The sequence below is a fragment of the Tasmannia lanceolata genome, unplaced genomic scaffold, assembly GCF_043159265.1.
Source record: "Tasmannia lanceolata isolate RefF3 unplaced genomic scaffold, GAP_Taslan_0.1 ptg000018l, whole genome shotgun sequence".
Classification (NCBI taxonomy): domain Eukaryota; kingdom Viridiplantae; phylum Streptophyta; class Magnoliopsida; order Canellales; family Winteraceae; genus Tasmannia; species Tasmannia lanceolata.
Genome location: NW_027518695.1, coordinates 13,709,854 through 13,731,229, shown reverse-complemented (window position 1 = coordinate 13,731,229; position 21,376 = coordinate 13,709,854). Strand labels below are relative to the sequence as shown.

The following is a 21,376-nucleotide window of genomic DNA, read 5'->3' as shown; positions in this document are numbered from 1 at the left end:
TGCGAGAATTAGTTGGGAAAATTCCCTTGTAAGAGCCGGATATTATTTCCTTTCTCTATCATTTCTTTTCTTGCAAAGAAAGAATTTATTAGGAGAAACCGTTGACTGATGAGATCATAGGCTCAAAAGAGCAACATCCCAACTGAAACCAACAACAATTTGATGTTAATCATTTTTTTGTGATTTTTTATCGCAGATTATTCATTGACAAAAATAAAATAAAATAAATTTATGGCGTGATTATTTCTCTTTTGTATTGGTTTAAGAGAACAACTTGAGCAATTGTAATTTGTTTCTGTACATGGTTGCGTTACAAGCCTTTCCTTGGCAGAGAGCTTCTCTTCTCAGTTTTTTGCAAAATAACAACTCAATGCTTTATGAAAGGTTGTTTTTAGCAACAAGGGTTATGAAATTGAGTCATCTGAGTGACTTTTACCCTAATATATACGGTTGTATGATCAAATGCTTGTGTATCCTCCATTGTGCCTAGTCTCCACTGTGCATATTTCTTCGTGTACATTAATCCAATGCATGGAAAATATGCTTCAGTTGTGAGGTAACCTCAATTATATAAAATTGAACTTAAACCTATGGATTTTATTTTTTGTAATTAAAAGAATTGTTATCTGGGTCTCACTGTCTCTAGTATGGATTAAAGTTTCAATCTTTGCCCTCTTCATAGGACTGGCCTAAAATATAAATGTTTATGTTGGGCACTCACACACACATATATTTTATGAAGGCATGCCTTTGTGTATATAGATAAAAGCCTATGTTGCATAAATATGGGTACAAGTGTCGGAATCCGACAAGTGTATCGAGTGTCGGATTGGCAAACCTTACAGCGAACGATTTTTAATCTGATAATATTTAAATCAATTCTCAATTTTTAACTTTTTACATAAAAATATGATTATAACAAGTAATATATTAAAAATTTAAATAAGTTTAAGTATATAAAATGTTGTATTTTCATTTAAGAAACTTACTATTAGGATGGGTAAAACTGAAAACATGTGGTAATTGTGAAGTTGTGGTAGTACTATTCGAAAAGAAAAACAGATAAAATAGATTTATCTTTAGGTGTCTCAGAGAATATTGAAGTATTAGAGTCCGAGATGTGTCTGACATGGGTACTTTGCCCATTCAGAATAATCCATGCAACATGGATAAAATCATATGTTTCAAGGTTTTAGTTTCCAGTATCGGTATGTTGATATGTGTTTCGATCGTGATGGAAATAAAAGCATGTCTATATTGGATGGAAATTTCAGTGGAAATCCTATAAAATCGCGAAAACAAATGGAAACATATCCGAATGATGGATGTTTAAGATGAAATTTCAGAAAGCGCTAGAACAAGCACAAATACACATTTAAAAAACTCGCTACTTACGTGCTTTCGTACATGTCAGAGAATTGAGCACATTTCACATGTAGTTCTTATAAATATTTATACATTATACATAGAACACATTTTACATACAATTCATCAATTCATATATATCAAATTATGTAACACGTATTAGTATCGTATACCGCTATCGTACTTACAAGTTTAGTTTTGGTATGCGTTTCGGTGGGGAGGGAAACAAAAATATTTCAGTCGGATAGCACCACCCCAGACATGTGTTTCTGTCTCCTGTGCAGCAAGAAGTCGTTTAGTTAGGCTTTGAGTTTTTTTTTTTTCATCAAGATTGGGTTGGTGTTCAGTGTACATTACTGTCTCGACTCTCGAAAAGAATGCATTGGACTCTGGCGGAGAATACGTGTCAAGGGAGTTTTCTTCTATGCTCCTGAAGATAGGAATCAAACGTGAGCTGTCCGTGTGCTCATACTCCACAGCAGAATGGGGTGTCCGAAAGAAAGAATCGACACCTGGTGGAGTCTTGCAGGGCCATGCTACAGGCCAAGGGAGTTCCTCAGATTTCTTGGGGCGAATGCATTAGGTCTTTTCAGCCGCTGTAGAATGTTAAAACATGATATATCTGCAGATAAACTCATGTATCATAGAAATTGTTTGAGCATCCTTTTTGTTCACTTTTTCATTGAATGCGCTATTAAATTAAAAAATGTGAGTCATATTTCAGATGCGGAGAATACGTGGTTTACCCTTTTGAACCTAAACCTTCCAAAATGAAGATATGATCTGCAAGCGTCTGGATTTGGTGTTCTAATTAGTAAGCATTTGGACTTGGTGTTCCAACTAGGAAGCATCTACCTTTTAAGTTGAAATGTCATACATATGGTAGCTTGCTTCAGATATGTGATACCCAGATACAAGCACAAATGTGGAAACATTTAATGGAGAGCGGAATTGGACTCTGCATTTTTTGAAGGCTAGGACATTTATATGCATATGGGCATCACATGCTATGTGATTCAACACAAGACCCGAGTAAAAATTACAACTAATGGAAGTTTATTTTAGATAAAGGAATTATCAACACATCGATTATGATTATAGTATAGCATTTGCAGGACACATATTCAAGATTAAAATTTCAAATATTCAACACTATTAAAGACTAAGAATGATAGCTAGTTGAACGAGATCACTTTTTTGTAGCTTGATAACTAATTTGGCAATATTAGATACGTAATTGAACAAGAGCACTTTTGTATGCAATATGGCGGGTTTTGGTGTCATTGTGTTGTCAGTGATACATTGCTCATCCAAGTATTATAGCTTCTGATTTTACATCTAGAAATAACTGCTGTGGCGCTTCCGGTAGTTGGTTGGGACTATACGGTCATAGAAATGTGACTGCCATTAGTCACAGTTCATGTGTTCCTCCATTTTTGACTCTTAACTGAATACCCATGGATTATAATGTGGAAAATCCATTGTTTAAAAACTTGTTGACTCGACTCAGAACTCGCCCGAGTCGACTCTCTTATACCTTGGCCGCGTTCCGCATTGCACCGCATCTGCATTCCATGTTTTTCCCTATAGAGTTTATAAAAACTCCATTGACTCTCCCGAGTTATGACCGCGTCAACCGCGTTCTTGGCTGCGTCCGTGCCGAGTCGACAAGGATTTTTCTTGACCGCGTTCCGCGTCACATCTGTGTTTTTAAACACTGGGAAAATCCAATATGGTTGTGACTAGAGCTGATTGGTTGCAGCCATAAAGGATTATTAGATGATGCAGTTGTTGAATAATGTGGTATCCATATTGCGGTCTCCCTGCTAGTTTTATTTTCTTTGAAACTAGTGCACACTTTTGGGTTCTGTATGGCTGAGACAGTAACCTCTCGGACTAGGTAATATTTTTTTCCTAGTGGTTGGTATAGTAATGCCTTAATATGTCCATGGCTCCATGTGAAGGGCTCATATACTCATCACTCTCTTCCCCAATTTTTTTTGTATCTGGTACTATTCATGCTGTTCTCCTAATGGGCGACTCTCAAGTCCTTATTTTAATTAAGTAATTTCTTGCTACTGATCAAATACTGGCAGTAGCTCATGCAGATGCTAGTTTAGTGGCTGTTTTTTCTTTTCTTGAAATAAGCCTAAGATGCAATTTTGTGTTTGCTGGGACAATTAATACCGTCTTTTTGGGCTTTTCTACTCATTCATTATAAAAGCTCATTCATTTCTTGTACTCCTAGTGCTCTTTCTTTTTTTAATAATTAAATTGCTACAAAGAAGAAAATAGGGAGCCGATATTAACATTCCCGTTTTCTAATGTACATCATTGTTATTTCGTTGTTTTCCCAAAGAACCGTTACTTCCTTTTTTCATTTTCCGCTCATCATCCCTTATCCTATCATCTCTCCCTTCCAAATCCTAACCTTCAACTCTTCCATCTCCAACTCCCACATGTTGAAGCCTTCACAGAGACTTTGGTGGCAATTTTTTTATTTTTATAAGAGAATAGGCCTAAGATATGGTTAGGCACAAATTTGGTGGTGTACACTATGAGAGGTGATTGAAATTTTTTTTTTTTTGGGGGGGGTGGGGGGGGGGGGGGGGGTGGTTACCGTATTCGTTCAGACGGACCTACAAATGGTAGTCAGATTGGTATAGCCACTGCTGAATAGCTCGGAGAGTGCATGCTTGATGGAAAATCATAGATCTTTTTAGAATTTAGATCCTTAAATCTGCAAATCTCAATTTATCGCCAGCAAAATTCTGTGGAAACACACATGCGTGCGTGTACACTGTTGCCGTCTAACCTTGTCGCAATGGTTTTGCTGTGGCATGAAGCCACCTCCAGTGGCTTTGTGGGTGGAGAGAAAACTCATTTGACTAGGACTTCCCTCGTCTTATCTTTGCTTGTCAATACTGAGACTACTGCAGATATCATTAAAATGTTTCCACTTATTTTTTGTTTAGTTGGCAGAGGATTTGCAAGGGTGGGCCATATTCTGCTAAAATATACTGCTAAAATAAAAAGGGAAATGTGGAGGGAATGCTGTTCAAGAGCAGTCACTCGCACCTGGCGCCAACACCAGATTTCATCTTGGTGTAGGAAGAACTGGGCTGAATATTTGGCTCAATGCTGGTGGTGGAAATAAACTTTATCAGGGCACAACATGGCTTTGGCTCTGATGTGCATCTGCAGTGCGGCGATGTAAATCCAGCGCTCCTAGAAGCATTAGAAACGACGATGTAATCCATTGCTCCTAGAAGCATTAGAATTTTTTTTCTGGCAACCCAGAACTAGCCATCATAGAACACCGGTGTCCTCTTCTTTGGCAAATGGAAAAATTTGCCATAGAATAGTGGTCATGGTTAAAGGTTTCGATCAAATCTTTTGGCCCTGTTTGGTTGCACAAACGCTGGGCATTCATTGGAATTTCAAATGCCAATGAGTGTCGATTCCTTGTTTGGTTGCCATTATTACATTTAAACTCCACTTGACTCCTCAACATGTTTCAGACATCATTATTACTTTTTTCCCTTGTAGCGCCCATGTGACACTAATGACCCCCCTACACATTTTCCAACCAAATTCTACCAAAATGGTAAAATGTTGGTAGAAGAATAGTGGAAAAGGTCTTGCCTTTTCTCTCTTTCTCTCTCTTCCCTGTCTCTTTATTCACTCTGTATATTGGTAATGATACACCTACTTTTTCCATTACTCTTCAAGAGGAGGACGCCGCACAACCAAACACTACTTACCACTATTCTACTATTCTTCTAAGCAAATCAAATGCTTGTCTCCTCCCTTTTGACTTCTTATTCTACGTATGTGTCAGACAAAATCCACATCGATTGAAGCATTATTTCGGTCAAAATATTGATCAAGTCGGCATCACAAAGAGTGCGTTATCGATTATTTCAACCGAAATAATAGAAATATTTCAAAAATTATATACTTTGCAAGCGTATGATCATATTACAGCCCATAAAGCTGATATTTTTCAAAAATATATATACATGCGTTATCGATTATTTTTCTTCATCAAATTCATAAACCTCTTTTTCTTCTATCTGCCTGTGAATCGGTGATTCTCACAAAGAAGAAGAAGAATAATAAGAAGAAGATAGATAAAGGGAGATGAAGAAGATGCAAAGCACGAGTGGCCTTCAGGTTTGTTTTGATTTTTCTTTTTAGATTTACAGCAAATATTGTCGGACTTTTGTGTGCGTATATATTTTTGAAAAATATCAGCTTTATGCGCTATAATATGATCATACGCTTGCAAGGTATATAATTTTTGAAATATTTCCATTGTTTCGGTTGAAATAATTGATAACACATGTATATATATTTTTGAAAAATATTAGCTTTATGCGCTGTAATATGATCATACGCTTGCAAAGTATATAATTTTTGAAATATTTCTATTGTTTCGGTTGAAATAATCGATAACGCACTCTTTGTGATGCCGACTTGATCAATATTTTGACCGAAATAATGCTTCAATCAATGTGGATTTTGTCTGACACACAGACATAGAATGAGAAGTCAAAAGGGAGGAGACAAGCATTTGATTTGCTTAGAAGAATAGTGGAATAGTGGTAAGTAGTGTTTGGTTGCACGACGTCCTCCTCTTGAAGAGTAATGGAAAAAGTAGGTGTGTCATTACCAATATACGGAGTGAATAGAGAGATAGGGAAGAGAGAGAAAGAGATAAAAGACAAGACCTTTTCCACTATTCTTCTACCAACATTTTACCATTTTGGCAGAATTTGGTTGGAAGATGTGTATGGGGGACATTAGTATCACATGGGCGCTACACGGGAAAATAATAATAATGATGTCTGAAACATGTTGGGGAGTCAAGTGGAGTTTCAATGTAGTAATGACAACCAAACAAGGAATCGACATTCATTGGCATTTGAAATTCCAATGAATGCCCAGCGTTTGTGCAACCAAACAGGGCCAAAAGATTTGATCGAAACCTTTAACCATGACCACTATGCACAATGTTCTGAAAATCGGAATCGTATTGTAAATCGTAAGAGGGGTCGAATCGTAAATCGTAAGATTTTTCAGATTTCTATATAAAAATCAGAAAAAATAATAAAAAATAGGAAAAATTATAAATAAGAATAAAAAGAGTAATTATCAATTTGAAGCTTTTTAGAAATGGTTGGAAAATATTTTTTTCTTTCATAATTTGAAGCTTCAATATGATGATTACATATGGGGAAAAAAAGAGAATTGAATCACTCACAGTTCAAGTATTATTTACAGAATTACAGGGGGACTTTTAATTTAGAATCATATCCCTAAAATTTATCATTTGCTATGAGATTGGAAAAAAAAATTCACAAGAAATGATTTTTGAACAATCACACGGCCTATTTATTTTGGATTTTAAGAACTGATTGGAGTCCAATCGGTTCTCAAAATCCAAAACAAACAGAGCCTAACTCCAAATCAGTACTCAAAATCGAAAATAAACATGGCCTGAACATTAGAAAAAGTCAGGCTTTCAAAATCCAAATTGATTTGTTTTGAGAAGGTACTGTTTGTTTTGGATTTTGAGAACCAACTCCAATCGGTTCTCAAAATCCGAAAAAAACAGGGGGTTGAGGCAAAGAAATACAAAAAATACAAAAAAAGAAAATAAAACAGGGGGTTGAGGCATACCTGATATCTTCTTCTTCTTCTTGGACCAGTGGAGGAGAAACGAGTGGGGGAGGCGTATGGAATACAGAGGTTTTTCTTTCGTCTCACCTAACTCGATGGAATAAGACTTCGTATGGATTAAAAAAGGCGTATTAAAACCTTTAACGTAAGTTGTGGGGCCCACTGGAATCATAACATTAAAAAGGCATATAAAATAACGTAAAACGATTCACTGTTGCGATTTAAATTTTTTGCCATACGATCCGATTCAAATCGTACGATTTGAATCGTAAATCGTACGATTTTGATAACCTTGACTATGCATATATGACATTGGGCTATGGATTTCTGACAAAATTGAAAAGATTCGGCCGTAACCTTAAGCCATTATCTTGTTACACATGACAGTGGGCTATGTTGTAAGATGATATTTTTGTTCTTTTTGACAGGTCAAATCTCTCAACACATCTCCCGGCCACAAGCGCTTCGTCGTATGCTCTCAAAACCGTTGATTTTCAAGGCCCTGCAAGGATTTTAAAACTATTGAAGTTCTTTCTTATTGTTTTCCTTCTTCCCTTTTTAATTCTTATGTTTTTTCTTGTTTCCCCAGTTCAAGAAATTCTCCCAACGAGTGGAAGAAATCGAGATTGATGTCTTTCGTAGTCTGGACACCCTAAAGTTCGAACCAGGAGAGGGGTTGTCTTTCTTCCGAGAGAGTCTCTTATATTGGCGGGTAAGCATGAACCATTTTTTATTTTTTTCCCAGAAGCAAAAATGTGGAGGAAACATGCTGTTTTCAGTACTGAGGGTCATGAATTAATACTACGAAAAACATCCCAATTAAATTTCTCATGAAAACATCCGATGGATGTAGGACACTTGGTTTAGCAAATGTGTTTTTTTGAGCAATTACTTGAAAAAGAGTTTTAACGAGCGGTTACTCTCTGTGAATTTGGGTTTTCTTTTGTCCTTTAATTTGCCAGGTCATAATGCCGAAAGAGAGAACTTTTCTAGTTAGATTACCATGTTTAAGTCAATCCCCCTAATGCTTGTTCAATGTGTTCTCCAAACCCAGGAATTGAATACTGCCGAGGACTTTATTTCATTTTATGAGCAAATGATGCCATGGGTGCAAACGCTACCGCAGATTTTAGTACGTAAAGAAACAATTATTTCAGAACTTCTTTCTAGATTGAAGATGCAAGCAAAGTTGTCGCTTGAACCAATTCTCAGGTTTGTGTAAGGAAGTTTTTATTTTCATTCATATATGTGTGTGTGTGTGAGGAAAGTGTTGGTGCGCTCGAGCGTACCAAGCTTTGGTGCGCTCGAGTGCCAAATCACATGGGTCCCACATTTTTGTGGTGATCCAAACCATTCATTTGCAAGGCCCCTTATAGATAGGGTGTGTACCAAAAATCAGGTCCATTGAATCATCCTAACCCCTCCAAAAGTGGAGGGAAAAAATAGGCAGATTTGTGGACAAACAAAGTCTGTTTATTTTGACCTCCACAAATGGATGGTTTAGGATGATCCTATGGAGCTAATTTTTGGTACATACCTCATCTATGTAAGGGCCTTTCAAATGAATGCTTTGGACCATCCTAACAAAGTGGGCCCACATGAGTTTGGGGCACTCGAGAGCACCTAAGCTTGGTGCGCTCAGCTTAGGTGCTCTCGAGTGCACCAACACTTTCCTCTCTCTCTCTCTCTCTCTATATATATATATATATATATATATATATATATTTGCATTTTGATAATTGCCTTCTTGATGTTTCTACTTTGTAGTGATGGTGTCAAGACATATTGAATGCATCTACCCCACTTTTTTTGCTATCATTTTTTCTTAATCTTCCTACTTACATACCTTTGTACTTCATAACATGGATTTCATTGATCAGTTGGTAATAACTTTGGATAAAAATGAGACATACAGCTTTTGAGACTCAATACTATATCTCTTTACGCCTGGCTTCCCATTTTAACTAATATCAATTGTGGATTGTATTATATTGGCATCAATAACACATCTACTATCATTGCATTGAGCATCTCGTTCAGATGGTGTGCTAAATCGTGCATTTCAGTTACTATGTAAGATGAATTTAGAACCTTCTTACGTAGTAGTTATTTTCAAAACACGTGTAAAATGGTTGGCTGGCCCCACCCATGATCTGCATTGGTGTGAAATGATGGGTCTCAACTTATCAAAACATTTGTTGTAAAATGATGGGCCCCACCCATTTCATGCATAAGGTGTAAAAAATTCCACAATAAAAAAATTCCATGTAAAATTTTACATAGAAAGCAAATGAATGACAAAGGAAAGAAACACATTTATTGTAGTTATTCCTCTGAAGCCAGTTAACCTTAAAAGATATCCTCCTTTTTCAATGTGGGTACCCTCTTCTTGTTGAATATCCAAATTAACATTGATGTGGACATTTTGACATTTCTTCTTTTACCGTTTTATGTTCTGTTCTTGTAATTGTGCTAGCCACTTGCATTTAATGACATACTTGTTTTCACATTCTCTTCATCAAATAAAATCATGCGTAAAAAGTTTATTTGTTTCACCATGTTAAGTCATTTCTAGATGGATGTCTTCTGTCAAAAAATTATTCTTAATTGCATCTCATTCAAAACCAAGATACCATCTATTTCATTCTTTTTTCCCTGCTTCAGAGGATATTCTTCAAGGACTGAGTAACAGGGATTTGGTTGCTGCAGGTTGATGGCAGCTTTATCGAGAGATCTCTTGGAGGAGTTTCTGCCGTAAGTCACTATTCTCCATGTAATTAACTTGTAATCTGGATTATATATAGTTAAGTTGCTTTTCTTCGTGTAGTTAACTTGTATTTTGGAGTACATTTGGATCCCTTCCCTAGTATGTTTATATTCAGCATTTGAAGTCCTACCACTAATGATCCAAATCCTAAATATTACGCCTTAGCATCACAAGACAAACAAATTTTCACTTGTTTTTGTGGATTTGGTGTGCAATAATCGTAGCTTTTGTATTTTCTTAGTTCTTTTAATCACTTCTTTCCTTTATTTTTTTGTATCACAAAGGAAATGTTGTGAGTAAAGCCCTTTTTATGTTAGTATTCAATGGATATCTTTAAATCTTTTTTTTTTTCACTTTTAGTTTACGTAGTAGCTTTAATTTAGACATTTAAGATCAAGATATTATGGTTAAAACTAGCTAAGACTTTCTTTTTGGCATGCAATATGCCCTTGTATGCTATAATGTTAATGTTACGAACAAAATAGAATATAATAATAATATAGAAGTTTTGGCTGTTTTTGAATGGTTATAGAAGGTTTGGCCATATCTTTTTTTTAGATCTTTTTTAATTTCGAAGTTTCTTTTTTTCTTGAATGTCTTTTAATTTCTTAGTTTCCTACTGGATTTCTCAAAATTATAAAAAACTACAAATTTATGGTACACAATGCAATTTGATTCTCCCTCCCTGGGTAAGTTCGTCTCGTTATAGGATATTTGAAGCTAAACTTTGATGGGTCTAGCTTGGGCAACCTAGGGCCAACAAGAGTAGGTGGCGTCCTTAGAGACGAGAGTGACTCGACCAGGTGGGCCTTCTCTGGTCCAATTGGAATCGTAGACTCAAACGAAGTTGAAGTCAAAGTGATTCTTGCATAAGGATTACTGACAAGAGAGGACCTGAGTAAGCTAATTGTGAATGGATACTTCCTCAATGTCATCCGTTGGCTTGATGGGAGTCACCCCCATCTACGGAGAAGATTGGATCACGTGCTTGATGAGATTCAAGATCGACTGGAGGGCTCTTATGTTATCTTCCGACACATTAGGAGATCCACAAATAGTGATGCTGACAGATTAGCTAGGTCGGGAGCCAACAAAGATAGGCTGGAGAGTTTTTACTTCATCCCTCCTTGATGTTTTTGTTGATCCATAGTTATACATATGTATTGACCATCTCGGTCATGGGTTTGTTCCCCCCCCTCTCTCTTTTCTCTATCAATAAAATATTCCATCATTAAACATATGCCATTTGATTTAAATCTATTCCCTTGTGTTTTTACGATTTGATTTTCATCATATTGATATTCGGATGTCCTTTTCCCTCTTTAAATTCCTTTTTTTTTGAATGGCTTTACATTCCTTTTTTTGTCAGTGGATGCTAAGTTGTGAATTTCGTTTCGTTTCGTTTCGTGTCGTATGAAACGGACGAAATGTTTTGTACTAGTAGTAAAACCTGTACGTAATGTAGTAACGAAATGTGTCAGTCAAAAATTCATTCTTACCAGTTCATTTCGTCCCGTTTCGGATGAAACAAGACATTTCACTATGTTTCGTGCAAAATTGTTTTTTTTTTTTTTAAATTATGGTTTCCGAGCTTTTCCTATTTTAGTCTTGTTTTCGGCCCCTTTTTTAGCTCTTTTATGGGCATTTTATGTCCTCTTACTTCCTCAAACATTAAAAAAACACATGAAATGCCCACTACATCAAGAATTCAAAAATGCCCTTGGAGAAGCAAGGCATTTGCACAATATTTATCTTAATTTTTTTTTGTATTTTTTCTACTTCCAAAGCATTCTACACTGAGGAGTCTTTGCCTCTGTCAAACTGTTGTATTTGAAATAGGTACTGTCTTTATGATTTTATTTGTCTTTTTAAGCTTTGTTTGGTTGCCTAAATGCTCAGCTTCTCTTGGTATTATTGTCTGTTTTGGGGTGTTACATCAGCAACTACGGGTGTTTGGTTGCAAAACAACAACAAAACTACTAGGAAACTACTTACCTGGTTTGCCTAGTTGGCGTCCATCTTAACCTCCACCAAACAACTAGTAAAACACTCTCTTTTATCGGTAAATCCCTGGCTTCACCAAACTACTATATAATACACCATCCTTTGCTTTTCTAGCCCTTTACGTGACAACCAAACATCACTTTGGGAAGTCTTCTTGAAGACTACTTAAAAACTTCACTACAAGTTCCCTAAGAAACCACGTGACTGTTATATACGGATACAGGTAAGAAATGGAACATTTTTATTTTTATTTTTAATATTTCCAGTTAGCATTTGGTAAGATAAATGGTTAGTTTCATTGATGAAAATTAATTAGGACATCAAAAGCCAATATGCCTTAGGTAGATGTTTTAAGTAATAAAAAGTGTTTTTGTTAAATATGGATGATATCACACTACTGTGTTTTGATAATGGGGGAGATCTTTTTGGGTATTGTAATAGCCTTTGACTACTAGTTAAATAATAAAAGACAAGGTGAGTTTGCCCCAATGTCAAAACATGGTAGCACCAATATCAGTGGCCTAATAATTTCTTTTACTTTTCTATTTTTGTTGTTTTTTAAAATTTTAATTAATTAAAAAATTTCTTCGATTGTAGCATTTTTTCTGAAACCGAACACCAAAACGGATAAAACTCCGAAATGTTTCTTTCCACTAATCAAAATGAATTGCCGAACTAAACTAAATTGACACCTATGAGTGGATGCTTGCATCTTTCAGTAACCAACACATTTTGACTTTTGCTATATGTTATTTTCATGCTTCTTATATCTGCTTTATATTTGCATGTTAGTTTACCCTTTGTGGTTTATTCTGATCATGGATCGTTGGCAGGTTTTTGCCTAGGATTACAGTTTCTTTAGTGGATCTCCTTAAAGATGGTGGTGAAAGGGATCCTGAAATCCTTGAGCAGGTGTGAGTTATTTTTTAAGCCATTTAAATCTTAAGTAGTTATTTCAAATGTAATACCAATTTGAAGTGTGCCCATAATTTGCAGGTTTTTACATCTTGGTCATATATTATGATGCATTTGCAGAAGTATCTTATACGGGATGTTGTTCTTGTTCTCAAGTGAGTAATTATCACTTAAGTGGCACTCAGACATCTTTTATATAGAATATTATGTATTGGTGGCCTGTATCACTGGATGATGGAACTTATTTTTTTGGTTTGTTGACCGAGCAAAATTGCCAGTTTGTTCAATCCCATTATCATATGATTTCTCTATGTATATTTAATTAATACAATGTATCTTGTAGTTTTGTCTTGCATTATATGTTAAACCGTGCAAAACTAAAGGGAATATGTGAGAAGAGAAGCATATGGGGCAAACCCTAGTACATGATATTGAGGAATGAAGAATCAATGTTAGCCTCACGACTTGTCTTTTCTCCTTTTTATAAAATCGTCATTAGGTCAAAGTAGAGTAAAGCCCTTTTGTATTGTATATGAGCCGAAGGGCCTAAACGATTGCTGTTAAAAGCTTATTTAGATGCTTATGTACTTATAAGTGAATTCAAAAGTCCTCCAACACGACTTGTAGCATATTAAGTCACTTATCTTTGACACTACCCCTCCTCAAATTGATGCACGGTCTCATGAAATGTCAAATTTCCAAAATTTGTTTACACCATGTAGCGGGGTCTATTAAGTCACTTACAAATTGATTAAATTTTTTTTTTTTCCGAATTTGCAAAATATGGAAATCATGCTGGGCAAGTGTCATGGCCTTTTTGAAGATGTTCGCTTACTGATGTCTTGATTGAACACATGGAAGTGTGATCCATGCTCTTGAGTAAGACCAATGGGTATAAGTCACTATCCATCTCAAACTGTGGAGGCAAAATATGGACAAATTTGTGAAGGTTTATACACGTCCATTTTTACCTTCACAAATCGTAGGGTTGGGATGATCCTATGGAGCTGATTTTTTGGGCACACCCTATCTATATGAGGGCCTATCAAATGAATGCTTTGGATCATCCAAACAATGGCCCTATGTTTGTGAGCTCTAGCTCATTTAAGCTTATATGAGCTCTAGCTCACAAACACCTCTGTCTCTCTGTGTGTGTGTGTGTGTGTGTGTGGAATTACCGCTTACCGCCTGGTTATGGCTAAGTCACATCGCTGGTTTTGTATCTATGTATGTATCAACATTTTTTCTTTCTAACTGGCATGATTTTTTGTATTTGTGAATTCAAAGTCAAAATTATTAGCTATAATTTCAAGAATTACTGCCTGGTTGCACTGATGGCCCATCATGATTATCATTATTGATTTTGAAGTTGGAAGTACTTGTGATCTTTAGTTCTTTACTGTCTGGTGTGCTTTCCTATAGGTCTAACATTCATTGTAGATATGTTGATCTCTTTGAAGACTAAAATCCTTTTCTTTTCTTTTCTTCTTTCCTTTTCCTTTTAAGGATTACTGTTCATTTGAGATATTACCCCAAGGATTATGTTCAAGAATTCATGGCAGAGGCTTTTTCATTTTTGCTGAGAAATGCACCTGTTGAGCAGCTTAATAAAGGTATTACCATGATTTTTTTATGTACTGTTGTCTATTCATATTTGCTTATATTGTTGAATGCAGAATACATGCTTGTTTCATAGTCACATTGCTCATTCAAATGTTTTGCATTTTTTTTTTTTTTGAAAATATAGCATTTAAATTATAACTTGAAACAGCATTGCCTGGGGGCAGAAGTTACTTCCCGTAAAACATTTCTCTATGCATTCTCGATTTAGCCAAACCATCTGTTAAGTCGTTCACTCGTCAAGGGATACACGAAAAAGGAAATGTAAATATCTTTCCATAATTCTTCAACTTTGTCAATGCATTTGGATAGCCTCCACAGACCCGCACTAACCCTGTTCCTATGAAATTGCGTTGGATGGATTTCCTTGAGCAACAAGATTCCCGACCAACTACCTTTGGATATCGTTAACCCCAAAAGGGATCTAATCACTGCTTCATTTGACTCCGATCTATTTTTTTTTTTAAAAAGTGACGAGCAAACTTAACTATATCACAATTTTTTTTCTTTTTTTTTGTGCGCGCGCGCGTCTGTGCGTTTGTGGGTGCGCGCGCGCGTGTGGGAGTGAAATTTTGAAATGTGTATTCTCTGAACTAACTGCAATTCCAAGCCCAATGTATAGTTATTAGTGGAATCGTTGATTTTCCAGATGAGCTAACTAAAGGACATCTCCCTTTCTCAAACCTCCTCTTTTTCCTCTCATTTCATACAGATCAGATTGTTGCAAAGAATGCATCTGGCAGTCTTCGTCCAAACAAACCGAGATGAACACATCCCCTTGGGTTTTCTAGTTGATAATTTTCTTGAGAATAACTCTTGTGAAGTGATGGAAAAGGTGTGGTTGTCATACATGTGTACGCAAGGAAGAGCAATTTGCTTATTATTGCACGATAGTATGGAAAATCAAATAGTTAGCAGTAAAAAAATATTCAAAATTGATTAACAATGATAGAAAAAGCTGCAGCAAGTTCATAAACGCGGAGAACAGCATAAACCTTAACGTGGAACTGGATAAATTTACAAGACAATACTGTAAATTGTCACAAGCAACCATAAATCCAACTTTTGTTTATAGCCACTGATATACCCTATTGCTATCTTCATAATTTGACTTGAAGGACAACTTGTAGGATCAAAATGACTTCCTATAGTTAATTCTTACATTCTTTCATTCAAGTGTTTTTCACCATTCTGCTCTATTTTTTTCTCACCACTTATGCATAGTTTGGGCCACAAAAACCCCCGTAAGAACGTGGAAAATTCAAAGTAAAATCACGTTTCATCTAAGAGAATAAAATAACTCTAGCCCCATGTTTCTGCAGAAAACCACCCTGTGAAATTCTCCTTTTTGTCAGATTACTTTCTCACTTATTGGCTGGTTTTGGTTTGCTGACCTTATCCTGTTGCTTTTTGTAGAAATGCCAGATTCTAGTACTTAAATGTCTATGGGGGTTTCTTTTTTCTTTTTTCTTATGCATGTTATTTACTATTTTATTGAATGCTTTTGTGTACGAATTATGTTCTACAACACAATGCTTTTGCCATTAAGAAAAAAAGAAAGAAAACACACACACACACACACACACACATGCAGAACTACCTTGTAGAGTAGTATTTTGTGGCTTCTATGACGGGCGGCTTATTCCTATTGATTGCTATGGTGGTATAGGTGTTAGAAAAATCATCCTTGAAGCTGTAAAGAAGCCATCACCCATGAGAAAAGCTGGGGCAAGTGCTTTGTTATGGTACACCATGCGAGGAACTTTAGCAAGGTTTCACTCAAGAGCTGAGCAGGTATTGCGGTTGTTGATGGATGAGTCTATTATTGGCATTGGTGATAAAGTTACTCCAGGTAAGATTTCATCCTCCTTCGATTAACCTTCATTTACGTGTTTCATGGCTCATATTTTTATATGATGAGTACTGTTGTGATGATTATTCAGGCTTCCTTTGCCAGATTCTTTTTTTTTTTTTGGATTTTCTTTCCCTTAGATTCTAAAATATATTGGTTGTGCTCAGCTAGTTTGTTTATGATTTTATGATTATTTTATTTCTTAATTTTCAATCTTATATTTGGTGTTGTCAAACTCACGTTTTGGTATCCCTACTCAAGGTTCTCTGTTATGCCAATTGTCATTGTGTCAAGTGGAGTGTCCTTGATTTGAACATGTGAATTCTGTGGATCGACTAACAATGTTATCTATAGGGGCACCATGCATGCATTTGCAAAGTATTGCTGCTAATATCATTAATCATCTCTACTTGTCAGTGGAAGAATATATGAAGGTCGGAGCCTCCTCATTGTCATATCATGTAGGGCTAAAACAATTAGATGAGAATGTGTTTTCAAATATAACCTTTATCATATGCTACATTATTACATGTGAATATAAATTATTATGTATGCACATACTTTAATATATCTAACAATTATATCTATTATTTTTAGAGCAATGATTTCTGCACAACCCTGTTTTCATAATTGAACTAACTCGTCTTGTCTTTTATATTTAAACAGCTGTCAAAGGTTACTACAGTTCCCAAAAAGCTCTCATTTTTTTTGAATGATTCCCAAAAAGCTGTCATAAGCCAATTAGAAGAGAAAAGACAAGATGAGTTTGTGCAATTATTAAAATATGGTTGTGCTGAAATCATTTCCCTATTTTTATTGGAGAATTAAATGTATATATTGATGAGGAAGGAGAATAAAATGAGAAAGGGACCAAACCATGCAACACCCCATACTAACTAAAATAGTAAGGCAAAGAAAAAGAAAATCAATAACATGCTAGCTGAGTTTGTGCAATTATTAAAACATGGTTGTGCTGAAATCATTTCCCTATTTTTATTGGAGAAGTAAATGTATATATTGATGAGGAAGGAAAATGAATTAAGAAAATGACCAAACCTTGTAACATTCCATGCTAACTAAAATAGTAAGGCAAAGAAAAAGAAAATCAATAACATACTCCTCCATCACCCCCCAACCCCCCGCGCGCGGGGCTAGTGAATTTAGCTTTTAGTTTGTTTCCCTATAGACAAGTATCTAACAATTATAGTTTATAATGTATTCCTCCCTCAAACTCCACTTTTTGAGCATTCTCCCTTGTCCGGATTGACCATATCAGCGAGCAATACATCCGTAATGTTCATTGTTCTTCCCCCTCCCTTCCCCCTCTTAGTGTATATTGCTCTTGGTGATTTGGGAACATGCTATCTACCTTGAGGAGATGGACTCTCTTGGTATCAGAGTCCTCGATCTATGGTGTGTTCCCCACTTCGTCTCCTGTCGTTAGATCTTTTCTTGATGCAGTCAAAGATTGCAGAGGTGCACATGTCAGTCCCTTTGCCTCCCCACTTTGAGCTCGGTGTGGATGCTTGTGAAGTCATGATAACCCAAGCACAGCTAGACTCCTATGCTACACGATTCCAAAGGGTCACGGGTGGGATGTTTTCAGTTTTTTTATTTCAATTGGACGAGGGGAGTGTCAATGAGTTAGGTGGTGACCACTCCATTGAAGATGGTTTAATTTTATTGTGATGCAAATCAGAGGAGAAATCGCTTTCCTAGTGGCATAAAGTCCGTGGTGAGTTAAAAGATTTTATCCCTTTGCAATCGGGATGAAAATTTCAAGTAGAAGAAATTTGTAGTAATGTGATGGATAAAGGTTTTTGGCCTCCCTCTCCCAATCCGTACTGACATTATACCCTGGCCAGGACAGTATGCTGTTTGATTAGGGTTCTTCCTATGACCCGTGCCCTGCACACTTGATGGTTCTTGGCGCTGAGTGGAGATTTCCTCTCTTGGCACCCTCTTAAGATATAGGTATCTTACAAAGGAATGGATTCCCTGGTTACCCTCACTTTTGTTGGGGGCGTTTTCTCCCCTTACCCTGGTCTTGCTTCTACTTGGAGGATGCCTCTTTAGAATGGCACCCCTTAGCCATCTTGAGAAGAAGCCCCTAACCTAGAGTCGAGGATAGTGCAGTTCTTACCTCAACTACCCTTTGCCTCTGTCAAGTGTACCATATGGCTATTTGGACTTGAAAAGAGTGGCTGCAAAATTTACGTTTCTTCTAAGTGTTATTTTCTTGTTTATAATTTTTTTAATATTCTTTTCTTTATTTCTATGGGAAGTGATATATTCACCCCTTTTCTTCCCAAGGCCACTGCTCTAGTGTATTTATGACTACTCCTTTTAAACTACAAGGAGAGGGACCGGGGAAGAAAAGGGGGCGAATGTATCATTTCCCTATTTCTATTTTTCAAACTCTGTTTGAGATGTGTTTACATTGGTTTTTTATTGGTGGTTCCTTTTTGTTAACATTCCATAAAATTCGCTTGACAGTGTGTAATTGCATGACTTTTTAGGCTAATATTTCATATGATGCGTGCAATTGTTTTGGGCTTGTTTTCTTAGTATCTTTGTAATTACTTTGTGGCCCAATTTCTGTCCATGTCTTCTAACTTTAAGTTTTCTTAATTGACTTTGGCAATTCTTTGAACTGTCTATTATGGTTGCCTAGTTTTGGTTTGGGGCCTTGACTGTGTAACTCTTTCGCAGGTGGTTCCTATTGTTAGCATTGCATAAAATTGGCCTGATAGTGTGTAATTCTTTCTTATATTTTGTCCATCTTGTTAATTTATCATCTCTATCTATCTCTAGTTGATACTGTTGACATGGATATGTTTGTCGATTTTTTAGGCTAATATTCCATATGATGCCTGCAAGTTGTTGATCTTATTTACTTGGTATCTTTGGAAGTACTCTTTGGGAAAATTTTTATCCATATCTTTTCACTTCAGGTTTGCTGAATTGACTTTTGCAATTCTTTGAATTGTTTTGGGTTTGGACTTTGACAATGTAGCTCTTTCGCAGGTTCAGACATTGTTGTTGATGTTGTTACTGGTGCTCTTCAAAGAATATGCGAAGAGCTTCACCCCCTGGAATTGAATCTAGTGTGGAATTGCTTATTTGAAGAAATATCTTTTTGCATTAGTAATGGATGCTTTTTACGGCTGAGTTGCTTGTTGTCTCTTCTTATTTCTACTCTGCGGTTTTGTAATGACAACAAAATTTGTGGTGAGCCATAAAACTGTTTTGACGGCTTCAATTTTTTTTCTTCTGTTATGCAATGCTATAACTGTGATTCAATATTTTATTTCCAATCGAGCTAATAAACAATCTTACCTTTGCTTGATATGGCTCTTGCATTGTTGTTTTTATATACAGACTATCAACCTATGCTCGAACTTGTAAGATTACTCGTAAAGAAAGTCATTATACCTTCATCCAGTATGAAGACAGATGATTACTCTTGTGAAGTTATCAATAGAACTATGCAGTTCATGCTGTGCCTTCTTGATTCGGCGCGTATATCTAATGACCCATCAACTATCTCAGGCATTTCATTGCAGTGGGCTTCTGTATTTGAGATGAGAAACCCAAGGTAATGCCTCTAAAATTTACATGCCGTGTCTCTTAACGGTATTTTACATTTCATTTAACTGAAATATTTTGCACTTTCCCTTTTCAGCTTGTTAACTTTTGTTAAAGGACTCCTCCTAAAGGATCCTTGTGTTCCATATGCCTTCAGAGGTCAGATAGTAAGGTATTGTTCAACATTCCCAGTTTCTTTAGCTGTCAGATAGTTTTTATTTTTTATTTTTTTAATGAAAAGGAGGTCATATAGTTTGTTGTCTGTTTATTCAGATTCTCACTGCATTGAATCTTTTTTTTTTCTTCAGTGCCTTGAGTGATTTGATTGAAGCTCAATCAGAAGAAGTTCTTTATTTAATGATGACATTCTTTGAGAGATTGCAAGGTGTACTGCATTGTTCTGATGGCTTAGATGGAGTATTTGAGGTGAAAATATCAAGATTGTTGAGTTTCTTTCAGGAGACCATCCGCCGTTGGGTTGGAGTAATAAATGATATTGCAAATGGAAAGGATGAGTCAAGTACAGTCCTCCATGTTTCTGAGTTGGCTGTTTTGTGGGGAACTGTCAGCTGCTGCCCACATATTTTTGGCACACAAATAGAGGCAGGCCTATCCTTACTAGTGGAATTGGTAGAGGCACTTAATCGCCTCCTTATAAATGAATCTGGTAAGATAATTACATCTTCTGATTCTTTCAGTATACTCTGTCCCACTGCATTTTTTATTGAGGAATGATAGAACGAAGGCGATGTTGCAAAAATCAGCTACAAGGGTGCTTCTATTGGTTGGTTTGAGCAAAATGCATTCAAAGCGTAACCATTTCCGTATTTTTCTGTGCCATCATAAATGCACTTTACTCAATCCAACCAATAAATGCGCTTTGCAGAGGTGCCTTTCAATCTATCAGTCCACTTTTTTATGTCATGTAATTTATATCCACCTTTTCCTTTCTAGAGAGCATTGCGGGTCTTGAGAATCTCATGTGGCAAAGCCTAGTTGGTACTGCCTTAGCTTCTCGTCAGAAATTGCTTGTTGGTACAAGGACTGGACTTGCAGAAACAAGTGATTTCCTGTGTCTTGCTAAAAGATACAAGTCATCCTCTCAAGTACTCCATTCTGTAGCGGAATTTTTAGATTCGGTGTTTGGGTAGGTGATATGTGCCTCTCAAGTTGATATATTTTTGGATCATGTGTTTTTCCCTATGTCACAATTATCTTGGATATTTTCAAAATATCGCGTTTTTATTGCGACATTTTGATAAAATGACAAAATCCCAAAATAATCCCGAAATTTTAAAATTATAGAGATATTTTCATTTGTATCATAAAATATTGCGATAATATCATGATATTATCCCAATATTTTTATGGTATTTTTATTTTATATTTTTTCTTAAATTTATATATATATATATATATTTTTTTAAAATAATTTTATTTTCATCATTTTCCTGATATAAACCTGAAAAATAAAAAAATAATATATCCTGAGATTTTCCTTTGCCGAGAAATTCCCGAGAACGATATTTGTGACAGGTTTTTCCATCTTGCTTTTCATCCCTAACATGTTTTTTATTTCC

The 21,376-nt window shown here is 36.0% G+C and overlaps 1 protein-coding gene across 1 annotated transcript in view; it reads left to right on the top strand.

The window, feature by feature from the left end:
• LOC143849844 (ARM repeat superfamily protein) overlaps window positions 1–21,376 on the top strand; it is a 78,164-nt gene that overhangs the window by 2,874 nt on the left and 53,914 nt on the right. Inside the window, exons 3-15 of the mRNA XM_077359109.1 lie at window positions 7,479–7,520; window positions 7,640–7,762; window positions 8,105–8,262; window positions 9,760–9,804; window positions 12,655–12,733; window positions 12,818–12,891; window positions 14,243–14,349; window positions 16,026–16,208; window positions 19,236–19,439; window positions 19,590–19,806; window positions 19,894–19,968; window positions 20,105–20,463; window positions 20,751–20,943. Coding sequence (XP_077215224.1) covers window positions 7,479–7,520; window positions 7,640–7,762; window positions 8,105–8,262; window positions 9,760–9,804; window positions 12,655–12,733; window positions 12,818–12,891; window positions 14,243–14,349; window positions 16,026–16,208; window positions 19,236–19,439; window positions 19,590–19,806; window positions 19,894–19,968; window positions 20,105–20,463; window positions 20,751–20,943 — 1,859 coding nt within the window. The remainder of the gene's footprint in view (window positions 1–7,478; window positions 7,521–7,639; window positions 7,763–8,104; window positions 8,263–9,759; window positions 9,805–12,654; window positions 12,734–12,817; window positions 12,892–14,242; window positions 14,350–16,025; window positions 16,209–19,235; window positions 19,440–19,589; window positions 19,807–19,893; window positions 19,969–20,104; window positions 20,464–20,750; window positions 20,944–21,376) is intronic.